This window comes from Osmia lignaria, chromosome 14 (assembly GCF_051020975.1).
Source record: "Osmia lignaria lignaria isolate PbOS001 chromosome 14, iyOsmLign1, whole genome shotgun sequence".
NCBI classification, from domain to species: Eukaryota; Metazoa; Arthropoda; class Insecta; order Hymenoptera; family Megachilidae; genus Osmia; species Osmia lignaria.
In genome coordinates, this window is record NC_135045.1 from 5,233,411 (window position 1) to 5,251,669 (window position 18,259).

General features: G+C 30.4%; 3 protein-coding genes and 1 long non-coding RNA gene across 5 annotated transcripts in view; 3 read left to right on the forward strand and 1 right to left on the reverse strand.

Moving 5' to 3' along the window:
- Nucleotides 1-16,145, reverse strand: part of LOC117607278 (uncharacterized) — a 65,521-nt gene extending 49,376 nt beyond the window's left edge. For both annotated transcript variants that reach the window (XR_004582159.1, XR_013063379.1), the window contains exon 1: nucleotides 16,016-16,145. This is a non-coding gene — a long non-coding RNA (uncharacterized LOC117607278). The remainder of the gene's footprint in view (nucleotides 1-16,015) is intronic.
- LOC117607277 (chymotrypsin inhibitor-like) lies at nucleotides 6,357-7,635 on the forward strand. The gene is made up of 3 exons (XM_034330809.2): nucleotides 6,357-6,493; nucleotides 7,032-7,135; nucleotides 7,393-7,635. The coding sequence occupies exons 1-3, from the start codon at nucleotides 6,439-6,441 to the stop codon at nucleotides 7,471-7,473; spliced, it is 240 nt and encodes a 79-aa protein (XP_034186700.1). The 5' UTR covers nucleotides 6,357-6,438; the 3' UTR covers nucleotides 7,474-7,635.
- Nucleotides 9,923-12,616, forward strand: LOC117607275 (uncharacterized). Its single transcript, XM_034330806.2, has 3 exons — nucleotides 9,923-10,079; nucleotides 10,884-11,446; nucleotides 12,422-12,616. Exons 1-3 carry the CDS (start codon nucleotides 10,028-10,030, stop codon nucleotides 12,497-12,499), a joined length of 693 nt encoding a protein of 230 aa, XP_034186697.1. The 5' UTR covers nucleotides 9,923-10,027; the 3' UTR covers nucleotides 12,500-12,616.
- LOC117607276 (chymotrypsin inhibitor-like) lies at nucleotides 14,188-16,291 on the forward strand. The gene is made up of 3 exons (XM_034330808.2): nucleotides 14,188-14,346; nucleotides 14,822-14,925; nucleotides 16,038-16,291. The coding sequence occupies exons 1-3, from the start codon at nucleotides 14,205-14,207 to the stop codon at nucleotides 16,116-16,118; spliced, it is 327 nt and encodes a 108-aa protein (XP_034186699.2). The 5' UTR covers nucleotides 14,188-14,204; the 3' UTR covers nucleotides 16,119-16,291.
- Nucleotides 16,292-18,259: the final 1,968 nt, after the last annotated feature.

An 18,259-nucleotide genomic window follows, 5' to 3' on the forward strand; every position in this document is an offset into this window, starting at 1 on the left:
GGATGTTTATGCAACTGGACGATTTTCTTCTCAGTTCTTTATATATAAAATAACTGTTTGATCTTTGATAAATTACAAACAGAATATACAGTAATTACTTCCCAATATAAGAAGTTTGACCTAGAACGAGGTGCGACCTTCTCAGTCTTATAGCGACCGCCCGAGGGGTGCGGATCAACCTATCATATTTCAACCTATATATTTCTAATTTCCATTCGGAGTTTATTTAATTTACTTTATTTATTTTTTCCGCTTATTAATAAGCTCATCAGAAAGGAATAAAATTTATGATTTTATCTCTCTTCTAAGCTTCGGCTGACCACCCCTTTTATTTATTATTTTATCTTTCCTTATGAGCCCTCCACGCCTAGCACCCAAGTGTCCATCTCGAGGGGGTCCAAATTGCGACCTTTCCCTGCTGCCTACAACGCAGCCGATACCGGGGGTTGCACCCGATAGCGCTCGGAGCCCCCACTCCTGACGCCAACAACCCTGACGGCCCCACCGTGCTTGGTGGTGAAGCCATGATATTTAATGTTAAAAAGGGTTGGATCAACCTCCTCTTGGTGCTTCTCTTATTGCTGTAATATCGCAAAGCTGAGCTCGAGACACTAACTGATGGTGGGATATAGTCTTTGATATCGAAGTAATCTGCTATTTCCACCAACGCGTGTTAGACTGTTGCAGTGGGAAGTGTTTCACATTTTCAGCAGATGGCCGTCGTTCTCAAGGGACAAATACAAAACCGCTTGAAAACAAAGGCGTATCTAATCTTATTCGATCTGTAGTCACTGCATATTATTTACGAAATTTTTTTTCATTTAGAAATGGAAGAATCTCTTACTGCCATCTATGGAGAATCTCTGCAATTAGCAGATAGCGCGGTGCCTCTAGAGCCCGTCGATATTTGAAATTCAAGCCTCTTTAGTCCTTCATATGCTGCCTCCCTCGGAATTTCCAAGTACCATGCTTGAAATTTGAAATTTAAATTTAAATGATAAAAGGAATTATTTTATTTCACCGTATGTACTTTTGCTTCATAAAATTGTATCAAACTTTTGATGTTTGGAACTCTAGTACACAGCAATAAAAAATGACAGTTCTTTAACAATTTTAATTTATATAGTGATTTTCAACAAATTTCGAGCTTCAGATTGATGTAACATAAGTGTTACTTGGCATTAATTTTAAGTGATCAAGTCATGTCAGAATTTTACATGATCCAAAATATAATACATGCAAAATAAAATAACATAACATATTTACGAAGATTTTATTATTACTTAGAGAAGTGTTCAAATATTGATATTCAATTTAGCGAATGAAGAAAACACAATTGCTCGTGGCATAACTAACTCAAATTTTCCACTTAATTAATTAATTGCAATGGAGTAACAATTGATGAGAAGAGTGTTTGAAAAGATGTCATTTTAAAGAAAATGTTATTAAAGCTTCACATGAGAGACAACAGATTATACAGTTATTCAATTTCCTCTTGTTTATACATTATCTGTAGGATATATTTCCGTTTCCACAAGTGGTCTTCGACTTGTGTCTTCCTTTGTGTCTTGTATAAACCGTATGCTCTGGTCATTTCCTTTATGAATACAATTTTTACTTTTCAGTCAATTATTACATTAATTGTTTCATAAGTTTTGAAAATGGAATACTAACTTCCACTAAAAGCTGTTGCTATAAAACGAACAATAACTTTTACAGTTCTTGCTTTACAGCCATTAAAACTTTTATTATTGTTTGCACTTAAATATCGCTTTAACAAAGGATTGATGGATTTTATAACTTTATCACTGAGAACACCTTAACTTTGTTATTAGCTTCATTTGAGCACTCAAATTTCTACTTAAATGCCACGCCATTTAGAAACCTATGATATTGCTAATTATGGCTTTCAAATGTGAAATTTTTAAACGAAAAACATGAAAAGAAATCAAATTCAAATTATCATAGAACATAAATAATTATAAAAATGTTGATATTAATGAAATTTTGAAATTTTTATTCCATAAGTTAACAGTAAGCTATTATCCTTTTTTAAATACTAATTGTTCCTTGCGTAATTTCTTTTCAACATAAATAGATCTAAACATACCAAGTACGATAATACAATGGCATTGTGAACGTCTGCCCCTGAGTTTAATCAATTTATTTATAATGGTGACACAAATGCAAACATCAAGATAAACATTTCCATTACAAAGGCACAATAAATCCTGCAGAATTTATGATAAGTTATCCAAGTAGAAAGATAATTAACAAGATAAACAGACATTTTTACGTAATTTTTAAGATAACTTCATGGTTGTTGGTGTTTTCTTAAAAGTAAAAGTATGTGCTTTCAAAATTTAACATATACATATATGTACTCAGCCAGATATTGACATCAGTCAGATATATTAACTAAAACTTAACACTTGTGTACAAGATACTAGTACACCTTTTTTAGTAAATGACTTTTAGCAATTTATCTCGGTGAGATCAAACAGTTGTCGCGGAGTGTACATAGTGACTCGAGTATTTACTAATGCCAAGGGTGGACTGGACATCGGGAGTCCGGGAAAATTCCCAGTGGAATTTTGGACTAAATAAATTGTATAATTTTACTAAAAAATGAGTTGAATAATTTAAAGCCTTCGAAGGACATGCCAGTTTCAGAATATATGAGATGTAGTACATAACACAGGGTATCTCAGAAAAAGATGGTCCTCTGAAGGAAAAGAAACAGTGACAATAAAAGAAAAGATTACTTTCTAAATGTTTTTATTTAAAGTGCATTTTTTTAAAATGAATTTATTGATACAAAATAGTGCATGTCTTGAAATAATTATTGTAAAAATTTCAACAAATTTTTTTTCATTTTAATCGCACTGATTATTTTTCAAATATAGAACAAATTATTGGAAAGCTAGAAAAGCAAACACCAATGCAAAATACACAGGAGTGTAAACTAGGTCGATTTCAATCTACAGTAATAACTTTGTGATTCCTTTATTTTCTCTAATTTTATTCAAATATTCCATGAGCGATATTCAGTTTCAAAGCATTAAGAGAATGCAAAAATGAGAATTTTTGTTAAAACATACTTTTAAAATCAATCTTTAATACCGTTCAGTATCTTTGGAGCTACTAATGTAGCACTATGAAATGTAAGATGATGCTAATTATAACGATTAGCATCACCTCATCTCGATGATGACTAGGATCTCAATTACAGAGTTAGCACTGTTCATTTAATAATCCTATCGATTTCGTATTGTTTCTTTAAATATGACTCTACTTGAAGGTATACAAAGAAAAAACCAATTTATCACTGACTGTTGCATGTGCTCCCTCAAGTGTGCTGATACATAATTTATGATCTAGACCATTATTCATAAAAAACTTCTTCAAGCTACGGTTACAATAATTTATTATAAAATGTACCAAGCTTTGATATCAGCTTCTTTATAATGTATGTTTCATAAATACTAAGTAGATCTTTACACTTTTTTTCTAATACATTTAGGTACAAATATAGATATCTACTCACCATCTTATATACTTCTCTGAACCATTTTTCATAAAACGAAAAACTTACTAGATAATAATTTCGTGCAACAACCTAAATTTATATGACGAAGGTACTGCAGCTTTGTTTTGATTCCAAGAGAACGTTTACTCTGCAGTTTGCAGTAAACTGAGAATACTTGACAATAATGGAAGAGAAAAGAAATAATGCATCCCCTATAAACCTTCCATGTGTATCTGATAAGAGCCGAGACACATTCGAAGTTGAAAATATAAACGTCATATTTATCCTGAAGAGCTATCGGATATACGGCTTTTAACTGATCAATATTTACGATCCTAAGTTCAGTAAAGTGAAAAATATATCTAGTATTTTTCTATACAAAATATTTGAAGCCAGGAATAATTAACTACACAATTTTTAATAACTAAACTTTGACTTTGATTAAAAATTAAAAATTCCTTCATTAATAACACCTTGGTGATTGCAAGTTGCTATAATTTTTAAAATTTTGTTTCTTTATATGATAGAGGTAGATATATATATGGAGATAATATATAGATATTTATATGATATAGGTGTTAAAATTAACACCATCTCAAAAATTACTCTAAATAAAGTAAGAAACCTCATAGATACAAAGTAGACGGACTTCGTTATAATGATACTAATAGTGATAATGAAGGGATGATAAAGTGATGATTAGTTGAGGGGTGATCATTATGTAACCCCTGCAATCCAATTCAGGTTGCGAAACTTTTATCTTTACTGTTTCAATAGGCTAATTAGGTAGACGAGTCGTGGTTAATTACTGCCAACTGATAACACAGATGTCAGCTACAGACAAATAACATCAGGAACGTTTCTGCGGTACTAAAATGAAAGGATATCGAGATAATTTAATAATTTCATGGAGTAAATAGGATTCAGTACTGCGCTTATGAATACATTCTTGTTCGTAGAAAGCTTTCATGTAGCATTTCATCTGACAATGAGTTTATTAGAAGTAGCTTTTATTCTATTTCGTGTAGTCTCTGTTGAGAGAATTTAAAATTATTTGAAATTAAGGGCATAAGTTTCAGCAGAGGATTAATGTTTATTTAATCCTTTTTAGATACACTGTATAAATAAATATACTGCTGAATCAGCTTGAAAGAGAAAATATTGCATGAAAATAAGCATTCTCAATTTACCAGGCGAACCATATCGTTTTCCTGCTAAGGGAGGTAATTATTACTCAAACGCAGTTTAGCAAATTAAAGCACAAGTAGATAAATACGTCATATAATATTTAAAAAAAAAATCAACTTTTTAGTGTAATATCTGAATCACTCTAATATTTTTATTCTCATCAACTGCTATTATAACTTCGCAATTTTCAAAAGATAGAGGTACTACTATTTTCTGAAAATTCGAAGAATATTTAATTGGATTTTTCTGCAAAAGAGAAAACGTAGCTTTGTTATTATTAACAGCGCCGGGTCAAGGGAAGGAATAAGCCCCGCATCTCCCTTCCCAGGAGGTCCTATTATAAACTTTCTATCCATGTCAAAAAACATAAAATAACATTTTTTGTATATTTTCCCTTTTTTTCCGGTTAAATGTTATTTAATTTATTGAAATTTATATTTAGAATAAATATAAAGATTGAAATTTATTATTCATTATAATTTATCATTATTACTATTATTATTATAAATAAATTTTAATCTTTGAACCAAGCTTACCAACCAAGTGGGCCCTTAAAGGTTCAATGATCCAAGGCACCGGAAATCTTAATCCGGGCTTGATCATTATCGTCAACAATAGCATAATTTCATAGTTATTTAACCATTACTAATTAATTGAAGAAGTAGAATGCATGTAAAGGTTCCGATTGAACACCTTTACCTCAACTTTCCTCCAAATAATTAATTTGTGTTATGACACTTTTATTCCTTATGTCTACAACAGGTGGTGTAAAAAATCAAAATACTACATTTTGTTCGCGATATTATTTATGAAACTCCCTTGTTATCACCGATGATTAATTGAGAGAGTACATACGAATGCTTTTGGTGTTCATGGTATGTACCTGCTTGAGTGACGGATTAATTTATCCGACCAGTCCAATGTCTTATCACTTGGTTAAACGCGAAACCTTGCTATTCTCGAGGCAATATCGTTAAACAGGTTTTCACACTTTATATAGAAGACATTGAATCTCACTTAAGGTGTATTTCATGAGAATAAATAGCTACGGGCTATGAACTGTTAATCCTCTTGGAAAATAATTTACCTAAACAAAGTCTTCCTTGTTAGCATTTTCACGTCTAAAGCAGAGATCAGTATTGAGACATGAACACCATAATTAAATAAACATGTTTGAGATACGCTTTTGGTGTCTTAAGCTGCCGACATCTGGAGCTTTCGCGATAGACCGAAATTGCAAACTCAATAATCCGTATAGACCGCGACCAAATAGAATATCTCTAATTAACATAAAATTTTAATAGCTATGGCTACAATCTTAATTTTTTTTTTTATAGATGCACCATATCAGAGCAGTTTTTATGAGAAATTAAGTTGGTTAAAGTGAAATAATTTATTTATATAATATAAATGAGCTATCCATTGAGTGAAATAGTTATTAAATGAATTTTGCTTTGAAATTCATTAATGAATTTTATTTCTATAATAATAAAATGAATGTTCCAATTCCTGTAAAAGTTGCATAAACTAATTAATGAAGCGAAAGCGCGACAGAATAAATCTTCTTTCCTGCTTAGTCGCTAACTAGAGATTATTTACCCTCAGTAAATCATATGCAAACGAAACCTAAATACGAGGGTAAGTATAAAAGGAGTACTCTCTGAAATAACATCATAGTCGAAGGAAGCATTCAACGAACGTAATAAGAAGTTAAGAAATTCATGATGTCTCGTTTAATTTTTGCTTTATTCGCTATTTTGGTAATCTTCTCTGCCTGTAAGTATAAAACAAAGATGACTAGATCACATTAATCAGGCATCTTAATAATACAATGAACGTATTAATTACTCTTTCAATTGTACTACATATATGTAATGTTTTTTATATTATCTAAATCATATCGAATTCAAGATTAACTTTACTTTGATTTATTTTGCATTTTAACATTGAGCAAATATTGAATTATAAAAACATTAAAAAAATTGTAGATATTCCAGGAACCTGTTGTTTCTATACAAATATGCAAACTGTTTCTCTTTATTTATTTATTTATTCAGGTTTCCAATTTATTTTCAATTTATCTTCACTGACTATTCAATTGTTATACTACATTTCTGACAAAAGAATTTACATGTATGTAATAATTTGTAATATTTAAAATACATTACCAGTTAGTTTTCTAATGATCTTTTGTTATACGACTTAGTATATCAACAATAAAACTTCATAAGATTAAATTTGGAATTTATACAATTTATCAATGCTAAAAGTATAAGATATAAATTCTAATAAATTATTTAATACATTGAATCAGCTCAGTCTTCGGCTGACGCGAAATGCCCCGAAAATGAAGTTTGGAATTCGTGTGGTTCAGCTTGTGCACGAACCTGTAAACAGCCTAATCCCATTTGTACCTTGGTGAGTACTTTTCACATTCTATTATAAAGTTCCACATAATAAATTTAATGCGTCATTAAAGAGTTCATTAAGTTATGACCTCAACAATTTCACTCATAATATTTATTCAATTATGCAAAAGGGCTCTGATAATAATTAATGATTTTCGTAATTGATAATTTAATGATCAATTTTAATAATCGATTTGTTTTATTAAATAATTTCATTTGATCCCTTCATTGTTATTTTAATCGTACAAATCGTAATTTGTGTTTCAGCAATGTGTTAGTCGTTGTCAGTGCAAAGGAGATTTGGTCAGAAATAATGACGGAAAATGCATTCCTCTTAAAGACTGCTAATTATCTCCAGAAAAAATTGTATACCTTGGACACGATGTTAAACTATATTAACTTAATTGCTTCTTTCAAATTTATCACTTGTGATCTAACAAAAATCGAATTATACTTGCTACTCTGTTTGACTTATGTAATATTGAAATGAAAGTTTTGTTCTCAATTGTATTTTCTTGCTTTCTTCTTAACCCTTTCATGGATACATGGAAATCTTGGAATTTAATCCTTTGCGGACGAAACACTTTTCAGCTGGAAATTATGCGTGCATGGCATATTTTCTACTTAAGATAAATTAGATAATAATTTTTCTTATCAAAATACAAACTGTGAATTTATAATGTGTACACTCATAATTTTTATTTGTGTCAAGATAATAAGAATGATTTTCCTTGAGTACGTATCTAAGTCTATCGACCCCAAGGAGTTGAAAAAAAAACAAAACTGTTACCTATGTATCGGATTTGTTTAAAATATAATATAAAATGTATTATAATAAAGAAAATAAGAAAACTCTAAATATAAGTACATGTACGTTTTTTCCCTCATTCAATTTCACCTTAGTTCCTTTCCCTAATTATACTCTATTACTTTCGCAACCTTAATCATTAGCTTCAGTATTTGAAAAATATTGTAAATTAATTATTGCAACTATAATTCATTGTGTTGCCTACAGAAATTTTATCATAATGAATAATTCCGCACGTGCATTGTTTCTCAATGGCGACGTGGTGAGTTCAGGTTCTTAGATGTCGCTGCATGAACATCACATTCATTACAATAAATGATGATTCATAAAATTCAATCACAAAAACATTCCACAATTTTACATTCGAAACTACCTTTATTTATTTTAAAGCAGCTGTAGCAATTGCTCCATAAAATAAAAACAAATACTGAGCTTTTCCAGAAAAATGTTTTTCCAGCTTGTGTAAATAACTCCAGAAGACAATGGCGATATCAAATCTGTCGAATTCTGCGTTATAACTGTTTTTAAACAGGGAAATTTATTGCGTTTTTCTTGAAAAATTCTACAGAATTAATATTTTCATTAATTTGAAATATAGCAGAAAAAAGTGTTAAACACAATTTCCAGTTATAACAGTTAATAGAATTGAGGTTGGTCATTACAGATTGTCATACTGTTATCTCATTACCAGATTAAATCCTATAGTATGCAATTATCGTAATTCACCCATGTCTATTAACCATGTTTTACTACAGTGTCCCAGATTTTCTAGCCACCTAGAAAAACATCCTTTATGTCAATTTTGAGGGTCAGAAAGAATGATAGTCCAAGTTCGAATCAATCTTGACGACTTCATGCGGGGAAACAAAGAAACTCTGGAGGATCCTTGTCTCTCCTACATAAGAAAACAAGGACAGCGCGATAGCTAACAACATGTTGATAAAAACGGCACAAATTTAGCGATTTCGTAATATTTTCTTCTGATTCTTTTGTAAAGAATCCCAATATTGGCCCAATGCCAATAAAATGTTATTGTATAATATAATAAATTTTATTTTATAATCTTTCTCAAGCAAGCACTCAGTACATTGACCGCTACACTTCTGCTGAATATGAATATTATAATTATTACAAGTTTTTCTGATAATTGTCTCGAAAACTTCTACTTTGCTCAGAATGTTGGTGTAATTGATTCAATGATGATCCTATTGATTCAAAAAGAAATCTCAGGGATCATCAGGTATTACATTTAATCCTGCAATTTATAAAAATATTGGTTTTTATCATATAATGACAGGGTTCAATTTATAATTAATTTTTATAGAATTCGCTAGTTCAAAATCGCAGTGACCCATATTACTATTGTTTCATCTAAAATTCAGTAGCATTAATAAGCGCAGATCTCTGATCTAACCCTCGGAGGACGAATACTTAGTGTAGACGTCGCAGAAATACATATAGAAATATAGCAGATATATGTATAGGTCGTAAATCTCGCCTATCTATAAATGAGTTTCGTTTCATTTACACTCGACTAACTCAAAAGATGGGAATGGTCGATTAGAACCTTCAACCGATGTCCAATTCCGTACCGTGTCCATTTGTAATCGATTCTTCCGTTACAACGTATTTAACCTTCAGGTTGTGAACCGCTGAGTTAGCTTTAATTTAAATTTGATGCTAGATTTACTTCCACATTTCTAAGGATTACATTATTTCTAGATGAAATTTTAGAAATTACAAATCCACTATTGAATGAACTGCTCTTAATTGATTACCTTTCCTTATCGATAACCAAAATTTGGATACTGAAGTATTACAAGACATTTTGCATCCTTTCTTCACACTTACAATAAGTATGTGGACTTTACACTTTGCAAACATGTGGATAAAAAGGTTTCAAACACTCGATTCAATGAGTACAGATAATATTATCTTCCACTTGTGTCCACTACTTGCACTTTACGTTCGTTTCAAAACAAATACGATCAAAACAGAGACACAGGTATCCAATTTGGTATATATATAAGTCAAGATGTTGCAATTTTCATAAAATTCAACGATAGTATTGAAGAAGCTCTGTACGAAGCAAGAATGTCTCGCCATCTTCTCGTTTCATTTGCCATATTGGCAATATTCTGTGCCAGTAAGTAAATGGAAACATAATTACTACTTCTTAAAAAATTCATTTTATAATTACAGTTTTCAAATGTTTCATTTTCGAAATAAATTAAAGAAAAGCAACGTAAGTGCTAAAGTACAAAATACCACTAAAAAATATTTTATTGTACATCAGTTGAAGCGTTTTCTAGTTCTCTACAAAAGAAGTATTAAAGTAGTTCGATCGAAAAATTCATTCGAACAAAATTCGAGAGACAGGGAGAGCCTAGGGTCTATAAAATTTTGTTGGAATTGTGTACTTTACTATGCATTAACCGAAGCGTATTATTATTTTCTATATAACGGTATTAAGGTATCTGTGTAAAAAATTGAATAGTTGAAAAGATATCTCAGGGAAAGTCAGAAAGAACTTAGCGATCTCTCCGCTATATCTCTTGAACTAATCAATTTACGACCAAAATATTTTAATACCTTTCTGTAGAGAATAAAAATACGCTTATGTTGACGTATAGAAAAATACATAGTCCCATTAAAAAAAATGAAGATCACCTTGTAATCTTTGAAACCCCTCCGCTTCCGAAACCGACACGTGCAACCGACAAAATTCGACACTATTTTATATTGTTTAATGAAATTTTTCTCTATCTTCTACCGTTTTAAAAATATAAGTTGGCCTAATTGCATGGGACACTGTAAATGTCTTTCACGGTCAGAGTTGAGTTATTTTCTTTCATGTCATACTACTAATTATGGAATATTTTCTATATAATGTAAGAATTTTTTATTAATTGCTACTTGTTCTAATTGTGACAATTATAATAAATTACAGTGACATTAAGTTCAAACCTCGATGGACATGATGGAAAGATATCTCGTGTAGAGGTAGTAGGTATTGATTCAAAAGATCACGGAATGAATCACGGAACTGGTCACGGAATGGATCACGGAATTGGTCACGGAATGGATCTCGGAATGGATCACGGAATTGGTCACGGAATGGATCACGGAATGGATCACGGAATAGGTCATGGAATGGATCACGGAATGGATCACGGAATAGGTCATGGAATGGATCACGGAATAGGTCATGGAATGGACCACGGACTCGGCCATCAGTTAGACGGCCACGTAGATCACCTATCACTCGGTCATGACCAACACATACCACTCGGTCATGGAATGCCACTCGATCATGGCATACCACTCGGTCACGACCAACACGAAATACAAATTGTTAAAATACCTGAAATACACGAACATGAGCAACCAATTCTCTCACATGATAGTCATCATGATCATGGAAACCATCATTGTCCGAAAAATGAAATGTGGTCAAAATGTGGAGCTCATTGCGAACCATCTTGCAAAAATCGCAATCCCCATTGTTCAAAGGTTAGTATTTCAATGTAACATTTATCATTTTTATGTAGTATCGAATGTATATATAGTAACTCCATTTGTGTGACTAAGATCTTTGTCTGGGACAGGTCTAGTCCTTTGACTTTACTAACTCGGTAACTTAATTGTTTAGAATTTTGGAATTTTACAATTTTACTATTTTAGAATCCCAGATTTATTTCACGGGTCTACATTTTTGGGGGGCTCTATTTTGCTCTATTCTATCAAATACTAATTGCAATTTGAGAAAGTAATTTTATGCTATGCATTAAATTAAACTCTGAAACATAATTCTCTCTAACATCTTCTATTAAACATAAAAAGGAACGTAATATTGCACGAGTTATAGATTTCACGAAATGTTTAGCCGTCAAACTGAAAACAGTATAAATTGATCCTAAATCCTGTTAGCTACTAAATCATCCAAGCTTTTCAGCAAATGTAATTGGATGAAGTTATATTTCCTTTGTGACTCGTATCATCTCGGTCCTTTTTCCAAATCCTGAAACGCATCAAAATGCTGAGGTACATTATCATCATCATTACTTTCATCTTTCGTTTCATTTTTCCAAGCGCTCATTTTTATCTTGTTGATATTGCACTGATATGTGACCCAGTAGAATGTTAAATTTTCGTTGAATTCCAAATTTCATATCATTTCTTCAGTTTTAGTTTGCTATTTCATATCATTCATTTGTAGAGCTGTTCAACAATTTTTTTCCTTTGGTGTTTACTGAACTGTTTAAATTAGATTTGTATCACTAATAACTTGTTATCCCATGTGCATTTAACGCATTTAATTGTGCATTTAATTAAATAAGTTTCGCTAGAAAGAACATAACTTTTCGTATTATTTAAAAATATTTGTAAAATTATTAAGTAATAACTAACTCTGGCCTATATATTCGTTCTATGTTTGATATTATTTATAATTAAGTGATTCTAATTGTAAAATAATTTGTGTTTCAGATGTGCACTGCTGGGTGCGTTTGCAGAAAAGGTTTAGTGAGAGATGCGCATCATCACTGTGTTAAGAAATGCCACTAATAATTATTTGTATCCATCAGTTCCTTGGGAGATTTTTTTGATTTATCTTTGGCCAAAGATGTAATTTGATATTAACCAGAATTCTGAGTTTAAAAATAAACTTCAATATATCAGAAATTTTTGTGTTTTTATTAACTTATAAATATTCCCTCCTACTAATTTTTTAGATTTAATTGTAATTGTAATGGTAATCATAATATTTTAGACTATTTATGATTATTCAGAAATACAAATATGCAACTTAAAAAAAAAGTGGAAACGTGGATCAGAGACGACACCCAGCGACGTAAAGAGGCCACAAACGTGATAAACATTTTGGCAACTGTATCAAGGGATTCACGTGCGAATCCAAGGCAGGTTGAACATGAAAGTGACATTAGTCGACGAAGTATTTTACGTACACCTTATTCTAATGACCCATATGTTTACCATATTTAATTCCATTGACAATTATTTAGCAATGGCTTCCAAAATTTGTGAAATTTATGGAGGTTGCAAAATGATAACGTTTATGATAAAAATTTTATTTATGAACCAAGCCACATTTACAGATCATGGGCAAATAAATGAACGTAATGTACTGTGGTATGAATAATTATATAGGGACAAAGTAATTTTTTACAAATTCTACGAACATGGGGGTGTGTTATAAAAGAGAATTTTTTTATAACCCTTGGTCGTGAATAGTATAACATTTTTGAATTAAAATATAAGATTTATATAAAAGTGTATTTAAAAAAAAAAGATAAAATACAATGCAATTTATACCATTCATAATTTATCTACAGTTAATTTAAATATTAGAAAAAAATTAAACCATTGACTATCGTATTGGTTATATTATTTTTACGGCGCAAAATATATTTCTGATATATAGAATATACATTAACTTAATTGCTTCGAATTTTCCATGAACGTATAATTATCCCCTTTACAGACCAACAAAGGCCTTGGTCTGTCAATATTTAATGCGAACTTCTTGATAACAAAATAGTAGTTTCCATTCTGTTAACAGAAGCTTAAAAGTTGCAGGTAAGTAAGCAGAAATTTTAACAGACGTTCTATTACAGTTATTAGACAACGTTCTATTAGATATAAAATATACTGTAAAAAAATGCCGTTTCTTTATTTCTGGTGATCTTTTAAAATCTTGTAAATATCCTAATTGAAATTAGAACAAAGATTTTTTATCAAAGAATGTGAATAATGAGCAAATTCTATGTAAGGAATTATACAAAATTTAAGATATGAAAAATATACAAAAATTTGGTTTAAATTTGAATAAATGTAAATGAATTAAAAAAATTTCTAGTATTATATGAAAAGTTAAACAAAAAATCTACTGACAGATTTTTAATTAGTTTATTCGCATTTAGCAAATTTGTTACGTATCTTTCAAAAAAATTGATAAGAAACAGTGTTTCCAAAAAGCAATTTACGTAAAATTAAACAAACCATGGTTAATTTAATCCATTAACAAGAACCAGCAAATAATAATCAAAACATGTGGTACTTTTCCTGCAGTGTGCAGGTACCAGTCATATTATATAACGCTAATAAATTTTGTTATCTTGTGTCACGAAACGGAGATCCAAAAATCAAATAAATCGAAAGCAGAATACATATATTCAATCTTCGTCTTTTTTCGAGGGTATCATCTTTTTAAAGCCATTTAAATCAAACTCAAACAAGACAAAAGTGTAAAATGAAAGAACGAAATCAGTATAAAAGCGAGACATTTGGAACTCTTTTTACAGATTCAAAGGAACATCACCAAAGTCTACCTACAATCAAAATGTCTCGCCTTCTCCTTTCTCTATTGGCTATCTTAGCAATCTTTTCCGTCAGTAAGTAACTAAACTTCTAATAATATTAACCAATATTCTTAAAGTAAAGTGCTAATTTATTTTTGTCTCACAACCATTATAATTATTTCTAATATTCTCAAGACTTGGTAAATTCGTAACGAGCTTTACTATATTTCTTTCTAAAATAATCAAACTGTTAATTTCTTATGATTTATAGTTGATTTATCAGCGCGTTACTACCAGTTGTTACCGTATATAAATTCACGAATGCTTACTTCAAAAGTTTCGATCCAATTTAATTACTGGTGATATTGCAAAGTGCCGTCGACAAAAACAAAAATTACTTTAATGAACTGCTGTTATTTCAAGAATTTTAATCGACATGTTTTTACATGAAATGTCGAAGATATCGAATTTTACTTAAGGAGTTAATCATTTAATATTGCTCGCTAAATCATCAAATCATTCTATAAGTAATACAAATTCTAATGAAACATTTATTAAATTGAAACAGCTGTTTCCTCGAAGCAGGTTTGCCCGGAAAATGAAGAGTGGCAGTCTTGCGCTAGTCGTTGTGAACTAACTTGTGAAAAACCTGACCCGCGACCCTGCACTTTGGTATGTATTTACTTTTTATTAACAGTATAACAGACAATAAACCTTAATTATACAAACATTCACTTAAATCACATTAACAGTTTAACTTTCAATTTATGAATCAAATAAATACGAATATTTAACTTCAGATTTTTGCAATTAATAATATTCAGTTGGAATACTTGACGTATCAAAAGTTGGTAAAGAAATTAATGACCCAATAGTCGTGTTTTTGTACTAATAAGTGTTCTTTTGCAATAATTTCATGTTATCAAACTGCATCAAATTTTCTATATTTCGAAGTTAGTCATTTGATGTGTAACAACCTAATACGTAGCAATTAATCAGTGGCTAGAGTTGAAGTAGCTGATCAATTGAAAGTGGATACAAGATTAGTAGAAACGCATGAATCGCCAATTGCAAGTGTGCAATAATATGATTAATAAAGGAATCAATATTTCCATCAGTTTCTGTATACTATCGCAGGAGGTATTTCTGACACCAGTTTAAAGCTGAAGGTCTCTAAGCTTTGCAATTAAGCTAAGAATACATGTTGAAACACGTATTTTATGATATGATAAATTTACGTAAACAATCATTGAAAATTTGCATAAGCATTTGAAACACAACTTCAAAACAATGCATGAATTACCATACCCGTAACTGTTAAATTACAATATCAATATGGTAATTAATGCTTTGAAAAAAATTTAATTTACTCATTCGTTTAAAAATTGCTTCATTCATTGTTAATTTTCCACGTTCAAGGTCCATAAAAATAAACGTAGATAGACATCTGTTTGTTCGTAGATATGAAATCAAGATAAGTAGGTGCACATATATTCAAGCATTTTAAAATTTGCTTTTCTTAGAAATAAAGCTCCAAATAATGGAAATTTATTTCATATTTTCGACTTTTTTTATACAAGGTCGTACTATTTTCTTGATTCAATTACTAATTTTAACATATTCGATATATTCTACATCATTAATATCTAAATAATAATTAAAAAATTTACTATCAGATAATTTTGTTAAGATTATTAATTGAAGATAATATTCTCGTACCAATTCAATCGATACTGATTCATTTAGTAAATGAAATTTTTACCTTGTAATAATTTGTGTTACAGGAATGTGTAAGAGGCTGCAGATGCGTCGATGGACTGATTAGAAACAGTTCGGGAAAATGTGTTCGACGTGCAGAATGTTGATCACTTGTGGAGTGACATGTTTACCTTGAACCCAATGCAAAACCAGATTAATTATTCTTCCATTCGTATTTGAACATGCAATAATTTCTATGGAAATTATTTTATAATGAAATATTTAAGTATCTGTTTTTATGTACATAAAGACTAAATAAATATCTGTATAAAAATACTAATCAGAACGGTGTTTTCTTATTTCACACTGTTCACTAAATCATTCTTCAATCAGGAAGAAGAAGTTTCATTTCTTGTTTGAACTCTGCTATAAATATAGCAGAGATGTAAATTGCATTGAAGCCGCTAAAAATATGAAGAAAATGTAATGGAACTGAGAAATTTTCAATATTGCTTTCTGAAGTTCTGTGGTGGAAATTTTAATATTGAAAATGAGGAATGTTCCGGATATCCGTCAAATATTGATATCGAAGAGCTGTGATTGAAGTTGACCCATGTCAAAAGTTTCAAGGAATTATATAGAAATTAAATTTTTCAATTACAAATCTATTTCGTCATCACACTGTAGATGTTTATGCAAATATATATTTTTATAACATATTTTCTATTTCCAATTAATTTGAATTATTATCTTAATTCCTACACTTTAAACAACTCATTTCGTTTTCTTATACATATGTACCATTTAGATTATTTATTTTTTGCACATTCTAAACGCATAAACATCCGCAGTTTCTTCACCATGTAAAATATCAATTACAATTAAGCTACTTCATATAAGAGTACAAAAATATTTACATCTATATAGAAACATTACTATACTTCACTTTCTACTATCTCAAGATTGACGAAACAGAGCCCAACTTGGATACAAGGGGCAAAGGGTAATAAGAGGGGAATGAAATAATTTTCATGAAGAAAGCATCAAAGGGATATGTTCAGTCACAGCGTTTGCAAGAAAAGAAGAGGAACAACTAATTAGACTCCGGGGGACACACACCCTTTCACATTTAATTAAAAGATAAAAACTAAAAGTCCCGAAGTACAGAATATACGAAGGAGAAGAAAATTGTACCAAAAGATAATATTATTTTCCCAAAAAATTATTATTTATTATATTAAATAATATTAAATCATTGTAATATGTATCCAATTTTTTTAATTGAATTAATTAATTAGTTTTAATTTTAATTTCATTATTATCCAGTCTTATTAAAGGTATAGTGTTCTGTTTAATTATGATGTAAGTAATTAGTGTTTTCGTAGGTCTAGGTCAAGATTTATTTGCCTTCATTTGAATGTTAAATTCTCTTATCAAGAGCAAACAACTAGCACTGATAAACATAGTGACATCATCTTAAACATACCATGAACCTGTCGCAAAAGTGACCTCTGAAAAACTAAAACAACTGTTACAAGATGTCGTATCTCATTTTTCATATTTCCCTTGTTAGTGGTGACATGTTTTTAATTGAAGTGAAAGGTAGGATAAGTCTGAATGCTGTCTGACTTCGATAGATTTATAGGCTTGGACTTATACTACTGCCTACTTGGTAGGAGGATGACACACAATTTCCATATTATCCTGTCACCATTCTAACGGATCTTTTTGATTTACAAATAAAAAATAAATTAAGCAGACTATTGATGAGTTCGTAGAAATGAAAAATCATAGATTTGTTGTCGTAGAATTAAGTGGAAAATATATAGACACGTAGAAAACAAGTAAAAATACAAAATACAGTTATTAAGTCCTGCATTATTATTATCTAAAACCGTCAGAACTGTTGCACTCACCTAATATTATTATCTATCACAAACATCGAAAACACATTTCTAATAATTTTCCCTAATAATTATCATTTAAGTTTAAAAGTTCTAAAACCGACTATTTTGCGAAAAGCGATAAAACATAATATTCATTTTCTTTTTTTTTTTCACGACCAGCTTGATACACCTGCTGTTGTTATTTGTACATATATTAACTAAAATCTGTTCAACAGATGTTAATCTGAAAAGCGATTCTCATGATACATCTCTGAATTCTAAATTCAACGAGCAAAGAATTTGCATTCAATACTGATTCAGCGAAGCGAAATTAATGAGTTCGAGACTAAATATAATTACATTGCGACATCTCTCGAGTAATTACCAACCATCAAAGAGAGGCACGAGTTTGTCTTGTTTCT